General features: G+C 52.2%; 1 protein-coding gene across 1 annotated transcript in view; it reads left to right on the top strand.

Annotated features, from left to right (window-relative positions):
• Gtf3c1 (general transcription factor IIIC subunit 1) overlaps positions 1-24,400 on the top strand; it is a 67,897-nt gene extending 43,497 nt beyond the window's left edge. Inside the window, exons 20-37 of the mRNA XM_006980369.3 lie at positions 969-1,107; positions 1,472-1,607; positions 1,861-1,939; positions 2,079-2,270; positions 4,927-5,084; positions 6,615-6,757; positions 8,270-8,351; positions 9,931-10,043; positions 12,499-12,561; positions 13,358-13,451; positions 15,899-16,071; positions 16,889-17,176; positions 18,166-18,425; positions 19,421-19,710; positions 20,759-21,269; positions 21,823-21,862; positions 22,635-22,827; positions 23,606-24,400. Coding sequence (XP_006980431.1) covers positions 969-1,107; positions 1,472-1,607; positions 1,861-1,939; positions 2,079-2,270; positions 4,927-5,084; positions 6,615-6,757; positions 8,270-8,351; positions 9,931-10,043; positions 12,499-12,561; positions 13,358-13,451; positions 15,899-16,071; positions 16,889-17,176; positions 18,166-18,425; positions 19,421-19,710; positions 20,759-21,269; positions 21,823-21,862; positions 22,635-22,827; positions 23,606-23,833 — 3,182 coding nt within the window. The 3' untranslated portion in view covers positions 23,834-24,400. The remainder of the gene's footprint in view (positions 1-968; positions 1,108-1,471; positions 1,608-1,860; positions 1,940-2,078; positions 2,271-4,926; positions 5,085-6,614; positions 6,758-8,269; positions 8,352-9,930; positions 10,044-12,498; positions 12,562-13,357; positions 13,452-15,898; positions 16,072-16,888; positions 17,177-18,165; positions 18,426-19,420; positions 19,711-20,758; positions 21,270-21,822; positions 21,863-22,634; positions 22,828-23,605) is intronic.
• The last annotated feature ends 3,343 nt before the right edge of the window (positions 24,401-27,743 follow it).

Raw genomic sequence — 27,743 nt, 5'->3', positions numbered from 1 at the left:
ATTTTTGTTAGTCTATAGCTCTTGGAAGGAGCATTGTCAGCCTAGAAAGGATTCTTTCATTTCAACTATATGTATATGTATACAGACTGAACATGTATGGTAGGTGTTCTTAGATAATTCCTTATAACTTTTTCAGACAACTTTTTTTTTTTTTTTTGGTTTTTCGAAACAGGGTTTCTCCGTGTAGCTTTGCGCCCCTCCTGGAACTCACTTGGTAGCCCAGGCTGGCCTCGAACTCACAGAGATCCGCCTGCCTCTGCCTCCCGAGTGCTGGGATTAAAGGCGCGCGCCACCACCGCCCGGCTTTCAGACAACTTTTATTATACCCTCCTTCCATATTTATCCCCCTCCCCTGCCCTAGTTACCCCCCCCCCCATTTTTACCATTCCCCCACTTGTACCCTGCTTGTTTTCTCTATTGCTCACCCCCATGATGGTCCTTTTTTTACTTTCAGAGAGGGCATTTTTAACAAATACATTGGTGGCCACCTTTAATATGTACATGACAAGAATGACCTAAGTGTCACATGTCCACTCAAATGGACAGTAGCCCTGTACAAAGTCTTTGCAGTCTCCCTGAGCCTCTGTTCCTTATCTTCTAAACCAAAGCTGTCAGTATACATGTGTAGGGTAGAGTGAAGCTGAGCACAGTCTCTCAGATACCATTCTAGCCAAGAAAAGCTGCCGGAGCGTCCCAGTTTGCTGTACTCACTGGCCATCAAGCCAGCGCCTGAATGACAGCCAACCAGGCAGAGGCTTTCTCTGGTTGCTGCTTCCCTCCAGTCCTTAACAGACTGCACCAGTAGAGACCCTCACAAGTCCCTGCTGTGGCTCTCACCTCTCTCTGTTCTCTCCCTACCTCTGCATAACACTGTGAGAAGGGCTTCACCTGGGACCATGGCTCACTCTCCCTCTGGCTGCCAGCAGCTGGCCGGGAACATGTCACTGAGCCCTGCTTTGGTTGTCCAGGTGTGGTGCGTTGCCCCTGTGCACAGAAGATCTGCCCTGATCAGGGCAGTGACCCAGAAGGCAGCTTGCGGAAGGAGCAGGAGAGCGCCATGGATAAGCACAACCTGGAGCGCAAGTGTGCCATGCTGGAGTACACCACGTGCGTACCACCCCCTGAAGGCCGTGACACCCACCTTTGTGGCCCTAGCCTTGGCTAACAACTTAGGCAGGAAGCCAGAGGCAGCAGTTTGGTTGCCATGGACAATGTCTGGCCCTACTAGACATGTTTCTAAACATAACTTTTTCTGAAATTTATGTCAGAATTTAGAAGTTGGCAACTTCACATGAGAATCAGACTTCTTGATTTCTGAAAATTAACAGCTTCCCAGCCTATAGCCCTCCGAGCTCTTTCTTTCTGCCTGCTCATTACTGTCTCCGGAAAGTGAACACTATCACACATACACACAGGTTCTCCTGCTCTTAACTTACAAGGAGGGGCTCTTTTTCTATTTGCCTTGTCTCAGGGGGAGCCGAGAAGTTGTGGATGAAGGCTTAGTCCCCGGAGATGGGCTGGGAGCTGCTGGGCTGGATTCTAGCTTCTATGCACACCTGAAGCGCAACTGGGTCTGGACCAGCTACATTATCAACAAAGCCAGAAAGGTAGGCTCCTGGGGACACTCCACCCCTCACCTGGAGCCATCATCACCGTTGCTAAGAGGGGACACTGGCCTAGAGTTTGCTTTCCCATTGGTTTCTGGCTTACACTGTCATGGGTTTGGGTGCTCCTTTTTAGAGACACACAGAAAGTCTGGTGGCATAATGCCTCCAGGAGGGAGGGCACGTGCAGGAACTGAATGGCTGTAGAGACCCATGGAAGTTCACAGCTCACCCCAGTGCTATGCTTACCTTTCAGAACAACACCCCCGAGAATGGGCTCACAGGAAGACTCCAGACGTTCCTGTCTAAGCGCCCAATGCCTCTTGGATCCGGAGGTGTGTGTGCTGAGCGTCCACACTAAACAGTGCCAACTATGAGGCTAGTTCCAGCCACCACCACCACCGTGGATTCTGCTGGCCTCTGTGGCCTCTACAAGGGCTATGCCAAGCAATTGTATCCTCTGATTATTTCTAGGCAGTGGCCGTTTGCCACTCTGGTCAGAGGGGAGAGCTGATACCGAGCTCTGTGCTGACAAGGAGGAACAGTTTGAACTGGACCGAGAACCTACCACTGGCAGGAACCGTAAAGTGCGTGGTGGGAAGAGCCAGAAGCGGAAGCGGCTGAAGAAGGAGCCGATCATCAGAAAGATCAAGCGAAGAAGGAGAGGTACCTGGGGGTGTTCGTGACCTTATCGTTGTATGTCCATGGCCCATGGCAGTATTACTCCCACAGGGCCTGGGTTCATCCTGCAAAGTGTCCATTTCCCCAGTCTGTAGCCCTGACTTGCTGTGTCCATAGCCCATCTAAGAATGAACCATTTCTCCAGTTTTCTCTGGCTGTGTGCTTTGCCAGCCTTTCTCTTTATCCGCCTTCTGATTTCATCCTACCTGGAAAATCTTCCTAGCAAGATCCTTTCTCTTGGCTTGCCTTTGAGTGTCTGTCTCTGCTCATCTGGCCAAGCTCAGTCCTGTTGAAAAGTATTTAGGAGGAAGCTGGGAATCATTGAAACCTGCACTGTTCCTTCAGAACTAGCACAGCCCTCCTTGGCGCTTTCTCGTCTTGTTTTTCATCTGAACTGTACTTCTAATGGAAGTGAGAGCCGAGGGGACTGTTCCCTAAGTAGGCCGTATGTTTTAACATCAACCATGGCTGCAGATTCTTCAGAGAAAAGTGCTTAAGCAGGAACCTACTTTATTGGTTTGTGTTGCTGGCATTCATAATAAACATCCCATCACTTGACATAGTCCTCAACTTAGCCTGTTCCAGATACATGAAAGACCAGGATATAGTGCAGTATTCCTCGAAGGGAAAGTGCAGTGGCTGGTGTGTATGTGGATCCTGACCCAGTGCTCCCACAGTGTGACTGGGATGGTGCAGTCAGCTGCTCCCTGTTACATAGCTGGCGTCTGTGCTGCTGTGATTGTCGTCACTGACAATACCTGTGCCAACCACTTCCAGGAGGAAGGATATATTGACTCACCGTGTGAGGGGTTTGGTCCATGGTCTGTTTCTGGGCTGATGAGGCAGAGCTTCGTGGCAGGGGCGTGTGGTAGAGAGTGGCTCACTTTCAGGAGGCAGAGATGCTGGGCACACCCAGAGGCACGCTTTCCTGTTGCTTTCAGGGGCTTCTCCACCAAGTGGCAGTCAAGGTCTGCCTCAAGGTGGGCTTTGCAGGAGGTCTCTTTGTGCTGTTCTTGTAATAGTTTTGCACTTACCTATGTATATGTACATAGGGTTCTGAAATACAGGTTGTTCCAAACCACTTTACGTGCTGAGCCATTTTTACCTTGCTGACCCTAGGACAAATTTTTATACTATTGTTTTTGGTCTTCAAGACAGCCCTAGAGCATAGGCCTTGCCATCCCTGTAGTGTTTAAGAATCTACATGCACCCTGAGGTCACAGGCACACAGATACTGGGGGGCTCAGAGGCTGCTATTGGTCACCCCACTTACTCTTTGAACATGTTCTGGAAATGATGAGAGGAACGGAATGAGCGTATAAAGGGGATTTATTAGAGTGGCTTACAGGCTGTGGTCCAGCTAGTCCAACAATGGCTGTCTGCCAATGAATCCAGTTGTTGCTTAGTCCATGAGGCTGGATGTCTCAGCTCATCTTCAGAAAGTATACACTGGAATCCTGAAGAAGTAGGCTCTTATCCCGGAGAAGAAATGGCCTTGATAAATGAAAGCAATCAGGCAGAGGGGCCAAGCTTCCTTGTACTACTGGTTCTGTATTTCCTCCACCCTCAGCAAGCAGCTCAGCAGGTCTTGGCTCTTTCCCTGGAGGAGTGACCTGTACCTTCATTCCTGAAGGGTCTGTGCCCTGTGTCACCCTGCCTGGATCAGGCTGTTGTAGTTTCCCATTGACTTTAGCCTCAGGATGTGGTAGCACCAAGATACCCTAAAGCTGTGGTTCTCAACCTTCCTAGTGTGACCCTTAATACAGCTCCTCATGTCAGGGTGACCCCAACCATAAAATTATTTTCATTGTTACTTCATTTAGCTGTAATTTTACTACTGTTATGAATTGTAATATAAATATTTTTGGAGATAAGAGGTTTACCAAAGGGGTCATGGTCCACAGATTGAGAACCACAGCACTCGAGACATAATCTATTTTACCTCCATTGTGGAGAGGCAGTCCACTTTCCCCTTGGTAATCTAGATCAACACTGTTCTCCTTTCTTGGCTTGTTGGCATCACAAGTCCAGAGTGGCCAGTGAATGGGGAGGATGAGCCTCCCATTCAGCGGGAAGTTTGTTCCGGCTCCTGGCAGGAGCACTCCCCACTCTGGAACCAAAACTTAAGGTCCCAGGAAGAGGAACCAAAATTTCCTAGTGGGTCACTAGAGTGATAGTGAGTGGAACTATCCCCGTCTACTCCTTGATTTCTGAACTCATAGATCCTGGCTATGGGAGAAACTGTACCATATATTAGACACTGGCTCAAAACTTCTGGAAAACCCTGCCCCAACCCTCTAGGCTGCTGCTCTAGCTGTGTCTTCAAAAGACCACTCCATCTTTCTATCAGGCTGGCTGCTTCGGGATGGTAAAAACCAGTGGATTCCATGGTCGTAGGTCTACTGTCACATTTCCCTGGCTGGGAGGGCCATGTTCATACTGCCTAACCTGAACCCATGACATTCAGCCAGAGAAATGGGTAACTGCCCTTCCCGGTTTGCTTGTTTGGAATTGGGCATTGTCTAGTAGCTGGTAGGCTTGGTCACTTCTTGCCAGTGCAGTTGGGACCCTTCCCCTCTGGAAGAAAAGCTGCCTCTAGCCAGTTGCTGAAGGTCCCTCTCCTCTCCCCTTGTGTTTCTAGGAGAGCACCCGGAAGCAAAAAGCAAAAAGCTGCGCTACCAAGATGAGGCTGACCAGAATGCCCTCCGGATGATGACCCGGCTGCGTGTCTCCTGGTCCATGCAGGAGGATGGGTTGCTAATGCTCTGCCGAATTGCCAGCAATGTCCTCAATACCAAGGTACTTGCCATTACCCCCGGCCCCTGGGAGAGGCCCTTTGCTGTGCTGTGAGAGCTATGGCTCTGGACTCATTACCACTCCCAGCAGCTGCCCAGAAAAGCATTTCCCAGAATCCTGTGTGCTTGCACTGCCAGCCTGCACATTCTCCCAGCCTTCAGTTAGACGCGTGTGCACGTCTGCCTGGCTGCAGTGGAGCAGGTCAAGCCATTTCACTCTTGTCTGCTGCCCAGCCCTTCCTTCTGTGTTGTCTGCCTGTAGTGGCTTGGTGTGTTCAGTACCATGAACCGTGATTTCCACCTTGGCTCTGTAGTTTTGGTACCCCTGGGCCCTAGAGTAGTTGTACCCCTATGGCAAAGACACTTGGCATTTCCTGGCCGTGGCCCTACACATTTGTCTTCCACACTCAGTGTATCTTCCCTGCCTTGTTTTCAGTCAGCAAACCCTTCATGCTTCTGTTGGTGACAGGTTCTACAGCCCAGCCAGAGTTCCTGTGTTTCACATTCCCACAGCACCTCGTGACCCCTGGCTCTGTGCTTCCTGCCGGCATGGCGAGCAACAAGGCATGAGCAAACCCATGCTCTTTATAGAGGCCAACAGGATATGAGCTCCATGCCGACTGGGTCAGGGCCACTGCAGGCAGTGATGTCAACAAATAGAGTGGTTCTTACGGCTGATCTGTGTCCTGGTCACCAGCATACCAACCAGGAGAAGCCAGTTAGGGCTGTGTTGCTTTTTCCATCCCTGTTCTGATCCATTGTCTCCAATGCTTGCACCCCACCCTTTCCTAAATTCCATCTCTATTTTTCCCTAAGGAAGATGGAGAGGTGCCCAGTACCATCCTGAACTCTGTCTGCTACCTCTCACATGGCTCTTTATTACAGCACTGGTGGTCAGGAATGCCTCCCCTCCCCCATCACCTGCCCCCCACTCCTCTCTAGAACTTGGTGGCATCTTGTTAGCATTGTTAGGAAAATCACCTGTCTTTAACCCTTTCCTGTGTATTATTATTTTCTGACATGTTCTGAGTTTGCTATCTTAGTTCTTTCTGTTTCTTCCAGTATATGTATTGGAAGATGATGTGATATAAGGCACACAGTACAGAATGCCTCTGAGAACACAGAATGTATCAGTGTTTAACACTCTCTACCTACCCAAGGTGATGCACACCTTTGATCCTAGGTGTCAGGAGTTCCAGGCCAGCCCTGACTGCCCAGAGAGGACCCTACTTCAGTACCAAAAGAAAGAAGCAAAACTCCCGAAGCACATTTACCATTCTCTTAACCTTACCTGATACTGGGGCCTCCCTCAGTGTGTGCCAGAAAGTACAATCCCATACGATGTTGAGGACTTGTCCTGTTTTTCTGTACCCAGGTCTCACTTGGTACAGTGTAGGTAGGCGAACATGAGGTGAACGCTCTGAGCCTCCCTGGGGAAACAGGCTCCTAGGACACACTCATTCCCAATCCTTTCTGTTAGCTGTCCTGAATATGGGTTCTGCAGGTACTAACTGTCACTCTGTGTTTGGACTAGGTGAAAGGACCATTTGTCACCTGGCAGGTTGTGCGGGACATTTTACATGCTACCTTTGAAGAGTCTTTGGATAAGACATCTCACTCAGTTGGACGAAGAGCTCGCTACATAGTCAAGAATCCCCAGGCCTTTATGAACTACAAGTAAGCCACATTTGCAGCTGGATCGCGCCAGCCCTTATTCCAGCACTTCAACTCCTTTTCTACCCCTTTACCCGTCATGTTCAGACTCGGGTGTGGGTGGAATCCAGGTAAAGTGTGGTGAGTACAGTGGCTGTCCAGGTGTTGCAGTCTGCAGGTGAAACAGACATGACCTTCCAGAGCAGGTGTGGTTCTGGGCACTTCTGTGCACGTGAGCTTACAGATCACCTTGGGGAGCAGGCGCTGAGTGAGGCTCACTGTGCATCTGTCCTGGTATCCCCGTGAGTGGAGGGCAGGGACTGACTGGCACTGCTGTGATCAGAGCAGTCCTAAGAACTTCACAGAGCTCATTCTTGGGAAAAGAACACTGTATCCCCTTGGCAGAACCGGTTGTCCCCAAGTCCTTCTGGGTGAGGCCCAGGCCTTGTGGGGACAGCAGGTACTTAGGAATCACAAAGCATCTTCTTGGCTGCAGGGCCGATCTACTGTCTCCTTACAGGCCTTCAGGCTCTTCCACAGTTTCCTCCACAGGGGACCACGGAGGGAAGGCCAGAGAGTCTGTGGAGTTGGGAGGTACCCACAACATGCCACCAGTGCAAGAGTTGGATGGGGTGGGAGGCAGGGACAGAAGAATGTCCTGTACTGTACCAGTTTCAGCTTAGCCAGGGCACAGCGATTCTGCACTGCTGGTCACCTGCAGTCGGCCAGGCCATGTCCACATTGCATGCGTAGGGCCTTTCTTGTATGAAGCCACTTTTGCTTATTTATAGAATGTTCTTGTTTCCTACCTGAAAGAATTCTCTGAAGGAAAAATGCCCACATGTCAAGAGGTGTGTCAAAATGGTAGAGAGTTGTCAGGGAAGAGGATCTGAGGCTTGGGCTCCCTGCTCCCAGCATGCCCTGGGACAAGGAAAAAAAGGGGGTTCCAGAGTCAGCAGCCCTGGGGTCCTGTCTTCCTGTGGACTGGAGATGGAAGTCATTTGCTCACCTGGAAGTCAGGTGATGAAAACCAAGGACAGCATTCGCAGCCCAGGCCTCTCTGTTCCCTGACAGCAGAGATGGCAGACTGGCTAGCTGGGCCTTTGACAGGCTTGTTTCTCCTTTGCTTCCCTTTGGGCAAGCCAGGTTCCACTGCCCTCACAGGAAGGGACAGGCTGGCAGGGGGACAGCAGTGCTGCGGCCAGGAACTCTGATAGCAGATGGTGGTGTACAGTAGTTTAAAATTCACACACACACTTCTGTTGGTCCTATCCAAATCCCTGTGATGGGGTAGGGCTGAGGGAGAATGCTGTTGTCCTCAGTCTCCCCATGGAAGATAGAAGCCAAGATGGAAATGTGAGCCTTGACCAGCCTGACTTGCATTGGGTGCAGCTCACTGCAGGGTGCTCATTCCCCAAAGCTAGTTGTCCCACCAGTGCTTAGGTAGATCATAGCTCTCAGTGAGCTGGCCATCGGCTCCCAGCCTTCCAGCAGAGGGGGGAGCAACTTGAACAGCGCTGACCTTCCTTCCCACAGGGTCTGCCTGGCAGAGGTGTACCAGGATAAGGCACTCGTTGGAGATTTCATGAGTCGAAAGGGTAACTACGAAGACCCAAAGGTAAGTCCCATGCAGTGGCAGGGCCCGGTGCACTCTGAAGATAGGCATTGAGGAACTGCCTAGCCCTCAGGACCCTACAAACACAGTCAGCTTGGCCGTGCTTAGAACCCTTGGCCCTGACTCCAGGCCTCCATTTTAAAGTTGACCGTGTATGACTTGGTAATTTCAAATGCTGTTGAGCTTGGGGCCTGTTAAGAAAATAAAGCAACGCTAGCCTGGTCTACAGAGTGAGTTCCAGGAAAGGCGCAAAGCTACACAGAGAAACCCTGTCTCCAAAAAAAAAAAAAAAAAAAAAAAGAAAGGGAGGGAGGGAGGGAGGGAAGAAGGAAAGAAAGAAAGGAAGAAAAAGAAAACAAAGCAACTCTTTAGAAATTGCAGCAGAGACTTTTGAAAGGTGCTGTGTGGGTTTACCGTCAGGTGGGCCAGATGGTGTCTGATAGGAAGGAGGTAGCTATGCGGGCCCAGGTGCTTCTGCCCTGGCTTAGAGTGTTGACCTGCTGTCAGCCATTCTAGACCCTGCTATACCCATGTCAGACCTGTTAGTAGGAAAGCCCAGGGAGGGGTGTGTCTGCCCCTAAACAGGTAGAGAATGCCCTGGCCTTCATCACATGGGACAAGTCTTCTCCAAGTGAGGAAGGACGGCTTGGGCCTACAGGGGTCTAAGACGGCCAGGAATACTGAAGTGCACGCACCAAGCAAATCCAGCCTCGTGAGGCTGAAGACCTTGCCTGTCATATAAACAAAGCAGTCAGCGTAGTGGGCTGTGTTCATGCTGCCATGGAAGAATAGAGAGAAATAGAGTAATCACCAGAGCTCAGCTCTCCATCTTGAACATGGAACCTCTAGACAGAGTTCCAGAAGCTCCCAGTGGACCCTCATACAGAGGCTGAGGTGACATGAATGGATTGGCACACTGGCTAATCCTAAGAGGCCAGTCACACCAAACCAGAACACCTCTAACTAACAAGAAAGACGGGGTACTAAACAGTCAGTAAGCATGTCTGCCCCTGTGAACTTTTTAGAGGTATCTACTCTGGCCTGAAACTGGGAAGCTGGGGGCAGCCGAGTGGACACAGTAAAAGGGAGGGGTACAACCCCCTTGGAGCACAGCGACAGCCCAGGTTTGCAGCCAGGTGTGACAGGTCCAGAGAGGAAGCCAGTCTTCTGTGACTGCATGCATCCCAAGCTTTTAACCCTGCTTCTCTGGGCCTGAGCTCTAGGAAAGGTATGAGGCCAAGCGGAGACTTCTCAGATAGGTCTGCATGAGGCAGCGGGCCACATGAGCATGAGGGGCTGGAGAAGTTGGAGAAGTCAGCTTACACAGGGCAGCCAGGGAAAACCAAGCTGAGAGAAAAGAGGTAATAGAGCAACGTGTGCCTGGCAGCCAGCCTGTCCATGTGCATGGTGGGGACAGTGCAGGCCGTGTTTGCATCTCTGCCTGGGGAAGGTGGGGAGCAGGCATGAGAGCTGTCAGTGTCACTGGACCCCATGGCTGCCAGAGGAGTTTGCTCAGTGTCCTTAGTGCTTGCACAGCCTCCATCCCATGGGAAGGTGTAACAGCTAAGCTCTTATCTTACAGGTTTGTGCCAAGGAGTTTAAAGAATTTGTGGAGAAGCTGAAAGAAAAGTTCAGCTCTGGCCTGAGGAACCCCAATCTTGAGATCCCCAACACACTGCAGGAGCTCTTTGCCAAGTAGGTGTCTTGTCCTGAATGGGCAGAGCCTTGCACTCTGCAGGTGGGTAGCAGAGATTAGCAAGCTGGACAGTGAGTGCCTGCCTGGCTGTACTTGGCCTTGCATTGACCCTCCAAGGACCACCTGATGCCAGGTAACCTGAGGCCCTGCACGTCCTGGTACCTATGTTTCTTCTCCCACTGAGTCCCTGCTGCCCACCTAACTAATCCAGGCTCTGTGTTGTGTGTGCTTCTTGCTGAGTTTGTTGATTTACTAATTAGGAGACTATAAGATGGAAGGAAGGAAGGGAGGGGGAAGGGGGTGGCTCTAGGCCCCAGTGATCTACCTCAGGGCTACAGCCAGGTGTCAGAACAGCTACATCCATCCTGCACAGCTTCAGTCCTAGGGAGGCACAGGCCACTGTCCCTGGGCCAGGGTCACAAAGCAGGGCCAGGGCCTGTGCCAAGTGGCTCTCATAACAGATTAGGTTTTTGGCTCACCACTTGTGTGGAGGAACATACTAGTATGAGACTAGTTTGAAGGGGCATGAACCAGGCCTGTTTCCACAGCAGCATCCAGATACGGATCCTTCCTCCTCCATCCTCATGGAGACACACTCCTCCTGTCTTAGCTCTCAGCGTTTCGTTTGGGAATCATACTACAAGGTTCATTTAGTAGTGAATATAGTGTCCACTCTTTGAGACCTCCATGGTAATGCCCTTTTTTGTGTGTGGTGGGACAGATCTATGTAGTCCAGGCTAGTCCCTAAGTCTGAGCGTTCCTCCTGCCTCAGCCTCTTGGTCCTTAGGATTATGGGCACAAGTCACCAAACCCACCCATTGCTGTTTTCTGGATTTTGTTTTTATTTGGCAGCAAAGCACTGTCTAATTTCCATGCGTGGATGTGCAGTTTATGCTCACTCTTGATGGTATCTCAATGTCTGTGCCCATGCTTGTGGTTTGTTCCTACACATGTGCATTCAAACAAGAAGCTGCTTGTAATCCTAAATGAAGACAGTTTTAAGGATGTAAAAGCAGAGCTCTAAACACTTGGAGGAAAAGTGAGTTGCAGGTGTGGCCGATAACATTGACTTTGGCCTTAAGTGCTCTGTGGACCAGGCAGGATGGAAGAGACTTCCATGCCCTCCCCATAAGATGAAAGTGGAATTTACTGAAAAGGCACTTTTTCTGTCAATAAAATTTAGGTAAAATTTACCATTGCAGAGTTGAGGTTTTACTTTACTTTTCTGAAAACCAAAGGAATGACTTGGTTAAACCTGAGGTTTTAACAGTTAGTTCCTTCAATTTATATTGACTTCAATTTCATGTAAAGTGATGTTGCATAAGATTCACTCACAGAAAAGACAGGAAGTGTTCTGTTCTTCTGCCATCAAGATTGTTGCTTATTTGTAAGATTTATTTATTTTTACTTCCATAGTGCTGGAGATTAAACCTAGGACCTTATACATAAAAGGCAAATGCTGTACCTCAGAGCAAACCCTCCTCAATTTGTTATTGGTGGTTTGTGTTTGTTTGTTTGTTGTTGTTGTTTTGTTTTGTTTTGTTTTTTTGAGGCAGGGTCTTACATGTAGCCAGGCTGGCCTTGAATTCATATCCTCTTGCCTCATCCTCCCAGATACTGTAGTACAGGTGTGCAGCATCAGGTCCAATTTACTCATTTCCTGTTGACAGATGATAATGGTATATACTTATAAGATACATAATGTTATATGTGGTATGTTATTATTTAAGACCAGTAAGCACAATAAATCACTTAAAACTCATTCCTCACCCTCACCATAGCCTTCCATCAGTTTCATCCCTCTGCCTATCTGTCTTCCTGCCTTAAGCCTCATAGCACCTTCCTGTTTGGTTTCCATGAGTTCAGACAGACCTCCAGCACCTACATAAGTGCCAGGTGATCATGGCAGCCTTTCTATACTCACAGCACAGGCGGCAGAGACGGGATCCCTGAGCAAGCTGGCTAGCTAGACTAGCTAATCGGTGAGCTGCAGGCTCCTGTGAGAGACCCTGCCTCAACAAATAATGCAGAGTGATTAAGGAAGATACTCAGGGTCAACCTCTGACCTCCACACATACACTTGCACATATGTGTATTGCAACCTACAAATAAGCAGATGCACCCCACACCCATAAACATACACAGACCGTTTCTTTGCGTTCTTTTCCACGGTCCTCACTTTGCTTGTTTTCTACTCATAGTGAACCCACAATTTTACACCCTCTGTCCCTGTCTATCCATGTGTTCCCACCATGCTTTGTAAGAGGACCCTTACTCTCCTAATCCTCAAGTCATAAGAATGGACTTGTTTGATGGGTGAAACCTGGTGTGGTTTCTGTGTGTGCTGAGTTCGGCTTGTTCAGCCCTTCAGCATTGAATGGCCACCATGAGCAAGTGCCAGCTCGGTGGAAGGCCACCCTGCCCCACTGGCATACTCTTCTGCCTCCTATGCAGATACCGAGTGTTGGCAATTGGAGATGAGAAGGACCGTGTCAGGAAGGAGGATGAACTTAATAGGTAAGCTCCATTTCTCAGCTATAGCCTTGATGGGGAACCTAGGCCCAAATCCAGCCTGCCACCTGCTTTTGTGAATAACTTTAGAACACAAGCCATGTTCATTTGATGTGCTGTCTGTACTGTTTCCTTCCTGTGCTGAGTGGTTTTACTAGAGCCCATGGGGTCTGGCCCTTTACAGAGGAAGTTGGCCACGGCCTAACCTCAGATGTCACCCGCCTGCTCTTAAGTGAGCTCAACCCAACAGAAAATGTTGTGTTTTGGGTGTGTGTCTCCTCCCCCCCACCCCCACCCTACCCCCCCACCCCCCCGCATCCTGTAAAGAAATATTCATCTGGATTTTAGCACTATAAAGTAGTACAAAATGATCCTTTTTCTCATTTAGAGTCAGGGAAAGAAAAAGCTTGCTTTTACTAGCTGCTTTAAAAGCTGGTTACACACCATATTGCCCCTTACCCTCTAAGGGAAGATACTTTTGTTTGTTGAGACAGTACCTTACTCTGTTTCTCACACTGGCCTGAAACCTGCTCTGGGCCAGCTTTCCCATCTCAGCCTCCTAGCTCTGGGATTATAGGCAAACATCTAGCTGGGAACAGTTTGTTGTTGTTGTTGTGAGACATGAACAACTAGTAAGTCTAGGAACTGCCTTTTACTTGGGTTTTGTGACTGCGTCAGCATTCACAGCACTTCTGTGGGATTGCAATGTCTTAACTAAGCATTTCTCGTGTGTGCACTTACCTCTCAGGAGGTTGCTGTGGGCCAGCAGCCTCCTGCAGTCTTGGTACTTACTGTGTTTCAGTGTGGAGGACATCCACTTCCTGGTGCTACAGAACCTGATCCAGAGCACACTGTCCCTCTCTAACAGCCAGTCCAACTCTTGCCAGTCCTTCCAGGTGGGTGCTGGCCTCCTCAGCACAACAGGGCCCTTAGGGCCTTAGGGAACCGGAGCTATGTGGATGCTTACTCTGGCCATCCCAGCTGTGGGTCTTGGGGACCTTGAGTGCCTTTCATTCTTGTGTATTATTGCTGCTATAATCAAACCTAAGGCTTCCTACATGCTGTACAAGCACTCTGGCATGCCAACTCCAAGCTACTGAGGGGTGGGACCCCGTGAGCCTGGGCATCCCTGTCTCTGGTTCTGACTCAGGCTCTGAGCCACTGCCTAGTCTTTTCCTGTTGCTGTAATGAAGTATTCTAATTCTAAGTATTCTAATAAGCAACTCAAGAGAGGTCAAGGAAGCAAGAGCTTGAGGCACATTGCATCTACAGTCAAAAAACGGGAATGAGTGCTTGCTGAGTTTGCTGCTCAGGTACTTTTCAGCATGCATCACAGCCAGGGAATGGTGCCTCCCATAGTGGGCAGTCTTCCTACCTCAATTATTGTAATCAATATAATCTCTCGTGGGCATACCTGGAGGTCTACCAGGTGATTCTAGATTCCATAAAGTTGATGACACTAGCCATCACAGCCCCCCTTTGTGCTAGTGAATGTCTTGCTGGGGCTGCAGACACCTCCTCCTAAGGCCTGTGCCATAGGGCTCCAGTGGAACTGCTGAAGAAAGATGTTTAATTTTTGTTTTTGTTGTTTCTTACTATTTTTTAAGATTTACTTATTTTTATTTTTGTGTATGGGTGTTTTACCAGCATGTCTATCTGTGAATCACATGGAGTGTGTTGCCCACAGAGGCCAAAAGAGTGAGTCTTGTCCCCTGGAATTGGATTTGCAGACAGTTATTAGCTATCATGTGGGTGCTGGGAATTGAACCTGGGTCCTCTGGAAAAGCAGCCAATGCTCTTAACCTATGTCATCTCTCTGGCCTGTTTTTTTGAGATGGTCTCACTATGTAGCCCTGGCTAGTCTAGAACTCGCTGTGTAGATAGGCCAGCCTTGAATTCACAAAGGTCTGTCTCTCACGTCCTAGGATTAAAAGTATGCACCACCATGCCTGGCAGGAAGATGCTTTTGATATCTTGCCTCAGAGCACTACCTTGGCCCTGGACATTGAGCAGGAATGGATGTGCCTTCGCAAATCTCTAAGTGTCATTAGATCTGTCCTGCTCTAAGTCACCTGGTACAGTTTCTTCCCACCCACAAGGACACCCAGGACCCCGTATCTGAGAGTGCCAGCAAACACTCACTTGTTTCCTGGCAACACTTAACTCTCTTTGGCCTTCTGCATGGTTCCAAATGAGAACCTGGTTATTGGTAACACCTGTCCCTTGGCCTCGTGGGCATTCTGCAGCTGGAGAACATGAAGCCCTGTGTAAGCCTGAACTACAGTAGAGTATACAGTGAGGTAGAAATCCCAAGATTTCAGCCATGGCCATACCAGTTCTTCGTTGGGCTCATGCTTGTTTAAAAAGAAAGCCAAAGATACGTCTCATGCTCAGCAGGGAGCCCAGGCCTGTGAGCCCTCGGCATCCTGCTTGCTTCCTCAGCCCCAGAGAAGAAAGTAAGCAGCCACCAGCTGCCCTTCCACTTCCGCTTCCATCTTTAGGGACATCTAGGCTCAGATGGAAAGTGTCTAAGAAAGACCACCTAAGCACCCATCCCCCAGAGCAGGCAGGGTGCTTCTGCGGCTCTCAGGAGCTAGCACTGAGGACATCAGGGCCATCAGTGACACCCAAGGCTCATACAGTACCCCTTAGGTTCCCCACAGTCTAGGTTCTCAGAAGACAGAAGGAATGGGCAGACACTGCAGGCATGCCCGACAGCTACAAGGATACTTTCCTGTGGCAGCCTAGGCTCTCAGGATCCAAGTGGTGACCCCACTGTCTTGATCTGGCACACAGCAGCAGGTGTCTGGAGGATGTACCCAGCAAGTTCTCAAGAGCAGAATTGTAGACGGCCAAGCCCCCGTGCTGGCTGTAGCTTCTACTGCACTTCTGTAAGGAGGAAAGGTGAAAAAGCATTGCAGCCTCGTTCTCTCTGCCCCAGACAGTCTCCCCCTGGAGTCAGACTGTGCACACCCAGACCTGTCAGGCAGACTGCCTGGAGGAATCAGGGTTGTGTGACACTCAGGTGCTCTCTTCCAAGAGACTGCTCCTTGCGGCCCACACCCCTGGGACCACCTGGCCCCTCAGCAGTGAAGTTACTCCTCTCTTGGTCTCACTCCTGCCTCACAGCAAGGCTTCGGAGTGTCACTTAGCTGTCACGCTCTGTGCGCTGTCACTAGGAAATCCCAGGGTCAGTACTATCCAACAGCCTGAGAGCCTCTTGGAGACATTCAGGCTGGTCAGCTGAGCCAGGGTTCCTGTGAGTGGCTCCTTGCAGTTTCTATGCTGCTATGGCTGGCTCCCCTTCTGGCCAGGCACCTCACCCTGCCATGTGCTATTACAGATCTTCCGTCTCTACCGGGAGTTCCGGGAGCCTGTACTAGTGCGGGCCTTCATGGAATGCCAAAAGAGGAGCCTGGTCAACCGGCGCCGAGTCAGCCATTCCCAGGGTCCCAAGAAGAACCGTGCTGTGCCCTTCGTGCCCATGTCCTACCAGCTCTCCCAATCATACTACAAGTGAGTGTCCTCAAGAGCAGAGGGCTTGGTCCAGGAAGGTTCTCTTTCTGCCTGTCTCCTATGCGGTAGTGCTGCCATGAAGCAAGTGGAGGAAAGGTAGTTCCAAGTTGTGTAAGCAATCCAGGGAGCAGTGCAGCTGCCTAGTGGGCTAGCCTTATCCCTCCCCCAGTCAGCTCAGGGCCTTTTGCACCACCTGTGCCCTGCAGGGCTGGGCAGGGTGCCCTCAGAACCTCTCTGCACCACCAGCCTCTGATTGCAGGGTGGGGAAGCCCCTCATCCAGGCATGTCATGCCAGCCTCCAGTCAGCGGGGGCCACATTTGGACATTAGATGATTCCACCACTAGTCCTTTTGGCTTCTCCCCATTCCAGGCCTTTCCGTCTCCTAGGTCCTCACCCTGAGGAGCTTGGGCTCCTTTGCATCTGGGGAGGGTGAAGCAGCAGAAGGTACGGGTGTGGTCGGCAAGTAGGGTACACTTCTTGGGTCCCTGCTCTCTGGGCTTTTGTCAGAGAACTGGCCTGCACGTCTGCAGACAGTAAGATTGGACACGCGTGTCCTATCAACTGTCACAAAAGGAGGTTCCTCCTCCTTGGGTTGCCAGCTGTTGGCATGAGGCGTTGCCAGGCCTTTGGCATAGATGAACTGGCCCCACTTTGGATGTACAAGGTGAGTGGGGAAGAAATGCCCCCACAACACTGGTCTGCAGCACTGTTTCCCATCACAGTGGGCATGAGTGCCTGGGGGGGCACAAGGGTGCAGGCCAGCACAGGCTGTAACAGCAGCTTTTCAATAGCATCTCCTTCCTGCTTTGCCTACAGGCTTTTCACATGGCGATTTCCCACCACCATCTGCACTGAATCCTTCCAGTTCTACGACAGACTCCGGGCTGCCAGCATACTAGACCAGCCTGATCATTTTTCCTTCAAGGACCTGGATAGCAGTGACCCTCCAAGTGACCTGGTGGCATTTTCTTTGGATAGCCCTGGAGGATACTGTGTGACAGTTCTGGCTCTCTTCTCCCTGGGCCTCCTCTCTGTGGATGTCAGAATTCCAGAGCAGATTGTGGTGGTGGACAGCTCCATGGTGGAGAGTGAGGTCATGAAGAGGTCAGAGCCCAGAGCAGCATGTGCATGTGACTCTGGTCACAGTTTGGGGACACACAGATTCTTGAACCATTAGGAGTGGTCATTTCTTCTCATTGTTGTAGTACTGAAAGGGTTATCTGCTCAGTCATCTGGTCTGAGCATATGGTCTATGTACATGTTCTCGTGGGAGTATGCACATGGTATATATACATGTTCTTGTGGGAGTGTGCACATGGTATATATACATGTTCTTGTGGGAGTGTGCACATGGTATATATACATGTTCTTGTGGGAGTGTGCACATGGTATATATACATGTGCTCATGGGAGTGTACGTATGTGAATGCAGGTGCAGAAGCCAGAAGTGGGTGCCTTTACCACTCTCCTCATTTTTTGAGACAGTCTCAAATTTCTCCTCAGCTCAGCTAGACTGGCTGTCCTGTGAGCTCTAGTGATCCACCTCCCTAGCACTCGGATTACAGACATGCCCCCACCCCAGCCTTTGGTGGGGGTGGTAGGGATCCAAGCTCAGGTCCCCTTGCTCGCAGGGCACTTTACTGACTGAGCCATCTTTGCAGCCCCCATCAGATTTTTGTCATTAGCAAACATGACTTTTGCTGCTTTGTATCTTTGGGGACCTTTGCAGAGGGGACTGGTGTTCCGTGATCTTGCTGGGCCAGCATCTGTGAGATTTGTGACTAGGATCGGCAGGGCAGTGTCCAGTGAGTTACCTGCTGGTACTTTCCAAGGGGCTAGGGGAGTGCTGCAGAGAAGGAAATGTGAGCCAGGTACTGGACTGTGGCAGAGCTGAGCTGGGCCTTCATGGGGCGGTTTGGATGGTGACAGAGAAAGATTTGTCTCAAGCAGAGACACGTGGTGGTGGGGAGAGGGCACCTGGAGTGAGTGGTGTCTGTGACGGCTAACTGTTGCCACTCGGTGAAGGCAAAGATGGCCGTGTAGCAGGTGGACTTGGTCTGAGTCCAGCCACCTAGTTGTCTTCTCTTCCGCAGCTTGGGGAAAGATGCAGGCTTGGATGATGACGAGGAGGAGGAAGACTTGGATGAAGGTTCCGGGGCCAAGCGCCAGGGTGTGGAAGTAAAGGCCCATCAGGCCTCACACACCAAGTACCTGCTGATGCGGGGTTACTACACAATGCCAGGAGTGGTCAGTACGCGCAACCTGAACCCCAATGACAGCATCGTGGTCAATTCCTGCCAGGTGAAGTTCCGGCTGCGCAGCACCCCTGCGCCCACCCAGCTTGGGCCCACTGGTGAGTGAGTGTCCTGCCACAGTTCAGCTCCGGGGAAACCTGAGGCCCCTGGCCAGGCACACAGTGCTGGAGACGTGGAGAGCGGCATTGCTGTTGCTAGCAGTCACCTCATCGGGCCTGTCCATGCTTCCTAGCTGATCTCCTTTGTGACACCTCCAGAGCCTTGAGTCCCGTAGTTTATGATGACTCTGTTGAATCTTGTCCTTTATCCCTTTGCTCTCCCTCTGCTGTGGAAGATGGGACATCAGCTCCATTGCCACCACCCACCTTCTTCGTGGTGGAGGAGCTCTAGGGAGTGCTAGATAGCTTGAGCTTTTGTCCATGCTGCCATAGAATGGGAGTGGAAAGGCCCTGCCCTTGCAGCCGGCTGACCTTTGTATGGTCAAGGCACATGGTGTTTGCTATCGCTGTCACTTCTTTTTTTTTTTTAATTTTATTTATTTATTTTGGTTTTTCGAGGCAGGGTTTCTCTGTGTAGCTTTGGAGCTTATCCTGGAACTCGCTCTGTAGACCAGGCTGGCCTCGAACTCACAAAGATCCGCCTGCCTCTGCCTCCCAAGTGCTGGGATTAAAGGCCCAGCTGTCACTGTCACTTTTTATCCACTGTCAGAACTCTGTTTTTCTGAAGTTTGAAGCAGGCAAAAATACAATGCCAACCTATAGGTTGTTGTCTCGGCTAAAGGAGCTCTCCTGGATAGAGCGAAAACCTGACTGCATGGACGTGGCCCAGGCGTCGGCACTCAGGGTTCTGGGGTGGGGACATGGGCTTTAGGGAGGGGTGGCTCAGTACAGCTGCAGTGGGTCTGCAGCCGGCCGTAGTCACGCACCAAGAGTCTGACTTCCAGGGCCCAGTGTGACCCCAGAAGGTGAGCCGTGACTCCTTGGGGAGCAGTGACCTGGTGCTGGAGCAGATCTTGCCTCAGTATTCCACATGTGTTGGTCCCACGAAGGGATTGCTGGGGTTTTTGCTGATTTTGCTTTCCTCGTGGTCTCAGGGTTCACAGGCACACCTCTGGAAGAGCTCCAGGCGGGGCCATCCTGCCTCCCTGATTCCTTCACCAGCCTAGTGGATCCACAGCTGCACACCTGCTGCCCAGAAGAGTTCGCCCACCACATGGCACAGTCCGGCTACAGCCCTGAGGATGTGGCTGCTTCCCTGGAGATCCTGCAAACTGTGGCAGCTGCTGACTGCTTCGGGGTTGACAGGGAGAAGCTGAGCAGACAGTTCCCTGCCCTGGAGAAGATAGTGGGCCAGCGTACCAGGACGTTCTCAGACTATGTCCAGGTGGGCTCAGGGCCGACAGTTGCCGAGCAGAAGCGCATGTCTGTGGTGGTGGGGTTTCCCTTTCACTGAAAAGTCAGGACATAGTCCTAACTCCATCACAGGACCTGGCTGAGCCCTGTAGCAGCTAGACCTACTGGGGATAGGCCACATCCCCCTTGACTCTTCTGTTCCCCCAGCTCACAGGCATCCCATACCCCCTGGACTTCCCATCACTTGTTTGGTCCTTTGGATCTAAAGAATGTCATTCTAGTCTCTGTAAGCAGCTTCTGGGAATAGAATGCAGACAGTGGTCTGATGTGGAGTCTGCCATCTGGGATCTTTTGTGTAGGACATGGAGCTGACTGGGACTATATCCTCCAGGGCTACTCCAGGAAACCCAGCCATAGTGGAAGCTGGCATGTGTCTCTGAGGAGCTCTTGGCACAGGGGATACTGTTTGCATGGTTTAAAGTGTTCTTACCCTTACTTATTGTAACTTTGGGAACTAACTGAGAGACCTCAGAAATTCTCAGGCTGTGGAGAAAGAGCCTGCTGACCACGAGAGGGTTGCAAGCCAGGCACTTTCTGCTGACCTCAGCACCCTGGCAGAGCTACATGGCCAAGGTGCAAGGCCTGGGCTCGAGGGTTTATAGGAAAAAGGAGTGATGGTGATTCCTGGGACACTTCCTTCACAGAAGCGGACAGTGGGGGCAGATGAGAGCTAAGCACAAGCAGTCTTGTCATTGTATTGAAACAGTGACCGCCTTTGTAGAGCTGGACTGTCAAGACCCACAGGAGGACACATGAGGCAGGAGAGTCAGAGAGTCCTATCCATTGGCAGTAGTTCTGTGATTTCGGGCAGCAGGCTATGTCATGAGTAATGCAGTAGGTACAGAGAGAGCCCACAAAGGCCCATGCAGCTTGTAGCTCCAGGGCAGGATCAGGCGTGTCCCTTTGGACCTGGGCTTGCTGCTTGCTGAGAATACTTGACACTCGCTGCCATCCACACATCACCTGCCTAGTGAAAACCAGGCCTTCTTCCCAGGCAGACCCTGTGTCTCTTTTTCTAGGACCTCTTGGAGCAGCAACAAGTGATGGAAGTTGGAGGCAACACTGTGCGTCTGGTGGCCATGGCCTCTGCCCATCCCTGGCTCCTGCATTCAATGCGTCTGAGAGACACAGATGTAGACACCAAGGCCTCAGGGGATGACTCCCAAGCCAGACTCCCTGAGGGGTCTACCGGCGAAGACCACACCTCTGAGGGGACAGCAGTGCCTCCAGACAGCTCCCATAGCACCAAAAAGCGTGCCCACTGCTCTGTGGAGAGCCATGAGACTGATGCTGAGGAGGCCATAAGACTCCCTGCCAAAAGACCCACACTCCAGGATGTCCGAGTGGCGGCCAGCCCCAGGCCTGGGGCAGAAGAGCAGATAGAGGCCCAGGCCTTGGCTCTGCTTGCGCCTCCTGAGGACGCAGGTGCAGAGATCCCCAGGCAGGAGAACCAAGAGAGTGTTGGTGGTTCCGGCCTGGAGCAGCTGGGCTGTGAGTTCCAGCTTCCAGAAGGCTCTGAAGACCCCCGAGGTACTGACCTCAACACCTCTCCCTATTTTCTGTCCCTCGCTTGACTGCTCTGGCCCTGTCTGTAACTGGGAACCTGCCCTGCCCTCAGTGGGTGTGCTTACAGGACCGTGCCTCGAGAGCCTGGGGGTGGGAGCACCGGGTTTGCTGTGGTGACTGGGGAGGTTCTCTAGACAGAGAACATTTATTCCTAGAAGCATCTGAGCCTTGCCCAGGGGCAGGGGATTTCCCTTTGAGATCTGCTGCTTCTCCCATGAGCTGTTGTTGCCTGAGAGCATTACACACTCTACCCTGTGGTCAAGGCTCCTGGCTGGGAAATGAGGTACTTACTGACTTCACTGTACCAGGGTCCCCTTGGGCCAGGATCAGCTCTGCACTTGCCACGTACTGGCAACATCTGTGGTGTACTGGCCTCAGCCACTAGAGTACCATACGCTGGGTAGAAGGCTATCTTTCTGGTCGCTGCTTATCCACTTTGGTACCTGTTGAATGGGGACAAGGGACATGACCTCCCACTTTGCCTTCTAAGAGTCTGCCACATTTTCCTCTCTTCCAGGACTTACAGAGAGCAACATGGCCCAAGCAGCATGGGAGAGGTAATGGGAGGCTTTGACAGAGAAGGGCAGAGTGTGGAGAAAGTGTGACCTCAGCTTCCAGGCTAGTGGCCTAGTGTCCATCACTGGATGAGGCTCCTTCATAGGGTGCAAGCCTGGGTAGGGTAGTTTGCCCTGAACAGAGGTTCCCAGCCAAGGACTTTCATCGGTCCTCTCTTGGGCCTCCTCCCACGGCCCACAGAACCCTCACACCCATCTTAGATGAGGAGAGGGCCTTCATACCCAGCCTGTGACCACATTAACCAGAACTCAGAGCTGCCTGCCCAGGGCAGCCGCTCAATCCTGTAGCTGAGAGATGGCATATCAGAAGGGCTGCACTTTTTCTGCCTTGAAGAGGCACCTGCAGTGGCCCTCCCTGGTCAGGGCCCACAGAGACCCTCCAGAAGTTTCTCCCTCCATGTGTATGTGGCCTCAGCCCACCAAGGCTGTGTACCCTGGATGTGCCCCCAGGGTTCAGCCATGGCTGCCAGAGCTACCAAGACCTGCCCCATACAGCCCATCAACCCTGGGCTAGTGTCCGCTTTGTGCCAGAGGCAGAGCTGCTGTGTGGGGAGATCTGTGAGTGAGCCAGCAGGCAGGAGCCCCTGGTCTAGGCTACAGTTGCACTCAGCCAGAGATTGCCCTGCCAGGGAGCAAGTAGAGGCTGGAGAGCCGTGGGCAGATAGTGGCCAAGTCCTGGGCCTCCCTGAGCCAGAGTAGCCTGTCTGTGACCGTCATGTCCCCTCAGTCTCTGATGTCACTGTCCGTCTCACAGTGGCTGCGAAAGAGTGTGCTTCATTGGCCGCCCCTGGCGTGGTGTGGATGGGCGCCTGAATATGCCCGTGTGCAAAGGGATGATGGAAGCCGTGCTGTACCACATCATGTCCAGGCCCGGGGTTCCTGAGAGCTGCCTGCTGCAGTACTACCAGGGGGTCCTGCAGCCCGTTGCCGTGCTTGAGCTGCTCCGGGTAGGGCCCAGGGCAGCTGAGCCCAGCTGTGGGGTGGGGCACATGGGGGATCAGGTCCGTGGAAGGCTACACCCCGGTATCACCACCTCAGCTTACCTTCAGTGCCTTCTTCCATTGGCAGAGGGGTCTGCTACTGTCACTGAGGCCCTGCCTGGCTCTTGACCCCTTCTCCCTCGGCCTGCTGCAGCCCGCCCCTGCAGCAGGCTCCCTGTCCCTTGGGAACACTTGCCCTTGCTCTGTCTTACCTGCCCTGCTGTGGTCCTCCAGACTCACTTGGGGTCACATGCGCACAGATCCTCAGGAACCTAAATAAATGGGATGCTACACAAGACTGAGGACCATGTGACCACTACTTTCCACAACCAGCTGCTTCCCAGCCTGGGCTGGTGGCTGCCCTGAGCTCCCATTCCCATGGTGCCCTGGGCCCCAGCTTCCTAGCACACAAGGAACTGGACACCTAGTGTGACATTCCCTGAACTTCCTAGCAGTCATTCCAGGCAGAGTTTCATGTGGGGCCAACAGGTGGTGGGAAGCCTTTGGTGGCTGAAGAGTACCTGTCTGTCCTCCAGAGGTCCTTGTCACTGTGAGACCCATACCTGCCATCCTTCCTCCTGCCCATCTTGACCTAAACCTTCCTGCTAAGTCCTGCCTCCCCTCAAGGCCATGTTTGGCCATCTTCTGCCTGGGGACAGCTGTGTGGATTTGATAAACGTAACAAGGCCAGGTCCCCAGGCAAGCGGGGCAGCACCTGTGTGACCCCACGTGTCTGTATCTGCAGGGCCTGGAGTCTCTCGGCTGTATCCAGAAGCGCCTGCTGAGGAAGCCAGCGGTCGTCTCACTCTTCTCCAAGCCTGTGGTGGAGGGCCTGGGCCAGGCCGGTGAGGCTGAGGCACTCTCCTACCCCGAGAGCACCGTCACCTTCTATGAGCCTACGCTGGACTGTACCATCCGCCTGGGCCGTGTCTTCCCCCACGATGTCAACTGGAATAAGTGGATCCACTTATAGATGCTGCCCCGGGCCAGTGGAGGAGCCTCTGCCCATGCTCTGTAGCTCGCCCTGGACTACCCCAGAGCCCTATCCCTCACAATGATGTTACTACATCTCTGGTGGGCCTAGCCCGCTTGTAGCAGCTGCCAGGTGACTTCAGTCCCCTCCACTCTGTGGCTCTTGCTTCCAAGGTGCCCAGCCTTCCTGCAGGCCCATGTCCTGCTCTGAACTCAGGCTCCAGCATCAGCAGTGTCTGCAAGGGTGGATATTGTTTGGGCAGCAGAGCTGATGGCCAAGCCCTCGGTCACCTGGAACCCACGACACCATTCAGACTCAGAGAGGAAGGGCTTTGTGGAGGCACGCCACAGGGATACCTAGCAGAGTCTGCTCCTCTCTAGGTAGGACATCCCAATTGGGCTGAACCAAGCCTAGGCCTCTGACTCTCATGGGGACCCCTCCTGCCAGAAGCAAGGCCTATAGGTTTTGCTTTTGTTTGTTTTGTTGTTTTATTTTGCTCTTTTCTCATTAGATACAAGCCCCTGGCATGTATTTATTTATTTTTTAATTAAAGTGAGATCAAATGCATTAGTTTTATGTGTTTGCCTAATGATGGTTGGTCCCCAAGGGATTCCCCTACTTTCCAGCTGTGGCCCAGCCAAGTGTGGGTGCCCAAGTTGGTGGCTCCTGGAGAGGGAGGTAATCATTGGCCCTGGGGAGGGCAGCATGGCGTCCTTGAGCAGCTCCTAGCCCTGCCTGGGAGGATCTGGTCCCTGCGGGTTCTCGAGCAAGACATTTAACTTGTTCTTGGCAGTGGTTAAAAACCTTGAGTTTTCACCTTATGGGAGAAAGAAAATTTAGATTTTCATCTTGTTTTTTGAAAAATTCAAGCAAGTCTTAGCAGCAAGACTTGCCCTCATGACTGTCAGGAGAGCCACAGACCACTCACCACAGCTGGCCTGAGCCTCCTCAGTCCTGGGCCCCTCCCTGTCCACCTTTCCTGCTTACTTAAAGGGCAGGGCACTTGGTGGCCTCACCCAGCTTTGCAGCCTGTCTCATCCTCCATGTCACTGCCCTGGTCACTATAAGCCACACCCCTGTGAAAAGAGGTGAGGATGGGCCCAAGACAGAGAGCCGAGCACAGACACGCTGCAACAGTGTAAAACTGACCTGGGTAACATTCTGGGAAAACGTGAGGCAATGAAGGTGCTGGGCTCAGGAGCAGACCCTGCCTGTTACACTGCACGCGAGCTGGAAGCCAGCAGCCAGGTTCTGCCGTACATCCAGGTCTCGGCTGAGATGGGAGGCCTGGGGAGCTGAAGGGCACCAAGCATGGACTCAGCTTGGCAGTACCCGTCTTCCCCAAGACCTCCTACATGGACCATTTGGAAAGCGTGTCTAGGGAGGGGACGTGGGGTTTGAGGGTACACTCAAGCAGATTCAAGGCTTATCTGAACACTTGTTCCCAAAGCCCCTCACTTCTTGGTTGTAGCCACCAGTTCATGTCCTTTCATCTGTCATCCATTTATGCATCTGTCTGCCCACCCAATCATCCATCCATCTGCCTGTCCGTCCACCCTCAGACTGTCCACCCAAACAGCTAGGTAGCAGCAGCCTTTCCAAATGCTGCACAAAGATCTCCAGAAACCACAGCAGGCTGCTGAGTCAAGAGGACTCCAGAGTCCCAGGGGAAGACAGGAGGAAGGAGGCCTTCAGCTAGAAACCAGAGAACTACTGGGCTGCTGAGAAGTTCCGATTTCAAATAGAAGGAATGGTAAGCCACCAGTTACAAAGACTCCAGGAAGAGGCCATACAGGGCGTGGGTATCTCTCACCATCCCACAGTGCCCAAAGTGATCCCATTCACTCGGGGCTGGAGTTCAGGCCTTGCTGATTAAACTGGGAGGGCAGAGGAGGAAGGCCACCTGCTGTTAGGGGCCAGTTCAGGCCTTGCTGAATTCAACTGCCCCAACTGCCTCAACACCCACAGCTGAGAGCTGGAAAGCTGTCAATGACTCCTGCTCAGCAGCAGGGGGCAGCAGCAACCTGCGAAACCTCCCTGGGCCCGCGTGACTTCCTGTAAAAATGGTGTTACTGAGAACAGCACACAGCCATTCTGGACACTACAGAGAATTCGCGTCACATGACTGTGTGCCTGTTTCATGTATGAGGAAACTGAGGGCCCACAAGGTTAAAACAGCTTCTACAAAGTTAGGAGCTGGGGGTAGGGCAGGTGTGATGGTTTTCCCGTCAGGCTGCCTGCCTCAGCCCCCTCCACAGCACCTGTGGCGGAGGGAAGGCGAGTCAGCACCATGCTCACTGAAGAAGAGCACACGACAAAAGTTCCTACCTAGGGAAAGAGAAACTTCCAAATTGTTGGGGACAGGACCTCAGGCTGTCACATGGTTGGGGTTACAGAGATGAGTAGTCCTGGCCTCCACAAGCTTCCTGGGAACCCTGCCCCCTTTCATGTCTTCTGCAGGTCCTGTGAGGGCCGTTTCTCCCCTCTGCCATCCCTCCGTTCATTCCCTTCCCATACTGAGCGTCTGTTCTGAACCCTGCCCCATCTGGGCTCTGACACACAGCAACTTCAGTCCTGGCCCCACGGATAGGGACAGGCAGGCAGCAAAGTCCAAGGTGGGTTCTGTTAACCTGTGTGTTGGGGAACAAAGCCAGGCAGGTGTGTGCTGCAGCTGGGAATAAGGCCCCACCACCACCACAGTTAGTTGTCACACGGAGGTGACATGCAACCTGGACCGTGTCCTTGACACCTTTGCGCACGTGGATGGCTCTAGACAGCAGGGCTCCTCTCCAGCTAGTCATCAGTCTGTGCACCTGCAGGAAGAGCTGCAGCCACAAGGAGGCAAAGCTCATCACCGGCTGCCCCTTCATTCTCTGGGAGTCCTCCACCTGCTTCCTGTGGTGTGTCAGGCTGGATGGGCCGCGGTGGGCTGTGCGGCCTGGTGAGTGTCAGCCACATCCAGGTAGCACAGCTCCCCACACAAGGATCTTTCCATCCAATGGGGAGGCCAAGAGGAACACAGCTCGCAGGGGGCTCAGTGGACTTGGGGAGTCCTTCCCTGGGGCTTCTGTTCTCAGGGGGAGAGGTGGGTTTTATTTCCCCTTGTCTCCTTCCTGCCTGAGACCCTGGGAGACCCACGTCACAGTAGGAATGCACTGGAGACACTGGGGGAGGTTGCTGGGATCCTGGCAGAGGCAATGTGACTTTCAAGATGATCTGGGAGGGCAGAGGAGGAGAGCCACCTGCTGTCAGAGGCCCGCTCAGTGTGAGGCCATAAACAGCTCTAAGCAACCCTGCCTGGCCCCTGGTCCTTTTCATCCCCCTTCCTCAGGGCTTGAATGCCACACAAGCACTGTGCCTGTGAACCATGCCCCCGGCCCCTCCTCTCCTCTCCCTGAGGTCCTTAGGATGGGAGTTGTCTTTTCATTGTGAGTTGTTAGGATGCTAGAGCGCTTCCTGCCACCAGCAACAGGAACCCACCTCAAACCAGCTTACACACACAAATGGGAGATGTCAGCTGGTCCATTGGGTCAGGACAAGGTGGGGTGTGCTGTGTAAGAGTCACACCTCAGCAGCATCAAATGACAAGAGTTCATTGGGGGCTCACATGTCATACTGTCACAGGTACAGGAAACTCAGTCCTGTCCTCAGGCAGGGAGCATCACAGATGGCCAGCTCAGTCACCACCGATGCCCATGGCACCGGAAGATGACTAGGAGGCACTATGGCTCCCAGGTTAAGTGCTCCATCAGACAGGATGACTTCCTGTTTCTGCTTGCATCTTCTCTGACCCTATGAGGCCGGGATGTTGACATGCCTAGAAGGCCAAACACTGGAACCTGTGAAGCGCACCATGACTACTGACTACACTCATGTGCCTCAGTCAGGCGCGGCTCGATCCAGAAGCTCC

This window comes from Peromyscus maniculatus, chromosome 1, assembly GCF_049852395.1.
Source record: "Peromyscus maniculatus bairdii isolate BWxNUB_F1_BW_parent chromosome 1, HU_Pman_BW_mat_3.1, whole genome shotgun sequence".
NCBI lineage: Eukaryota > Metazoa > Chordata > Mammalia > Rodentia > Cricetidae > Peromyscus > Peromyscus maniculatus.
This window is presented reverse-complemented; position numbering and strand designations above follow the sequence as displayed.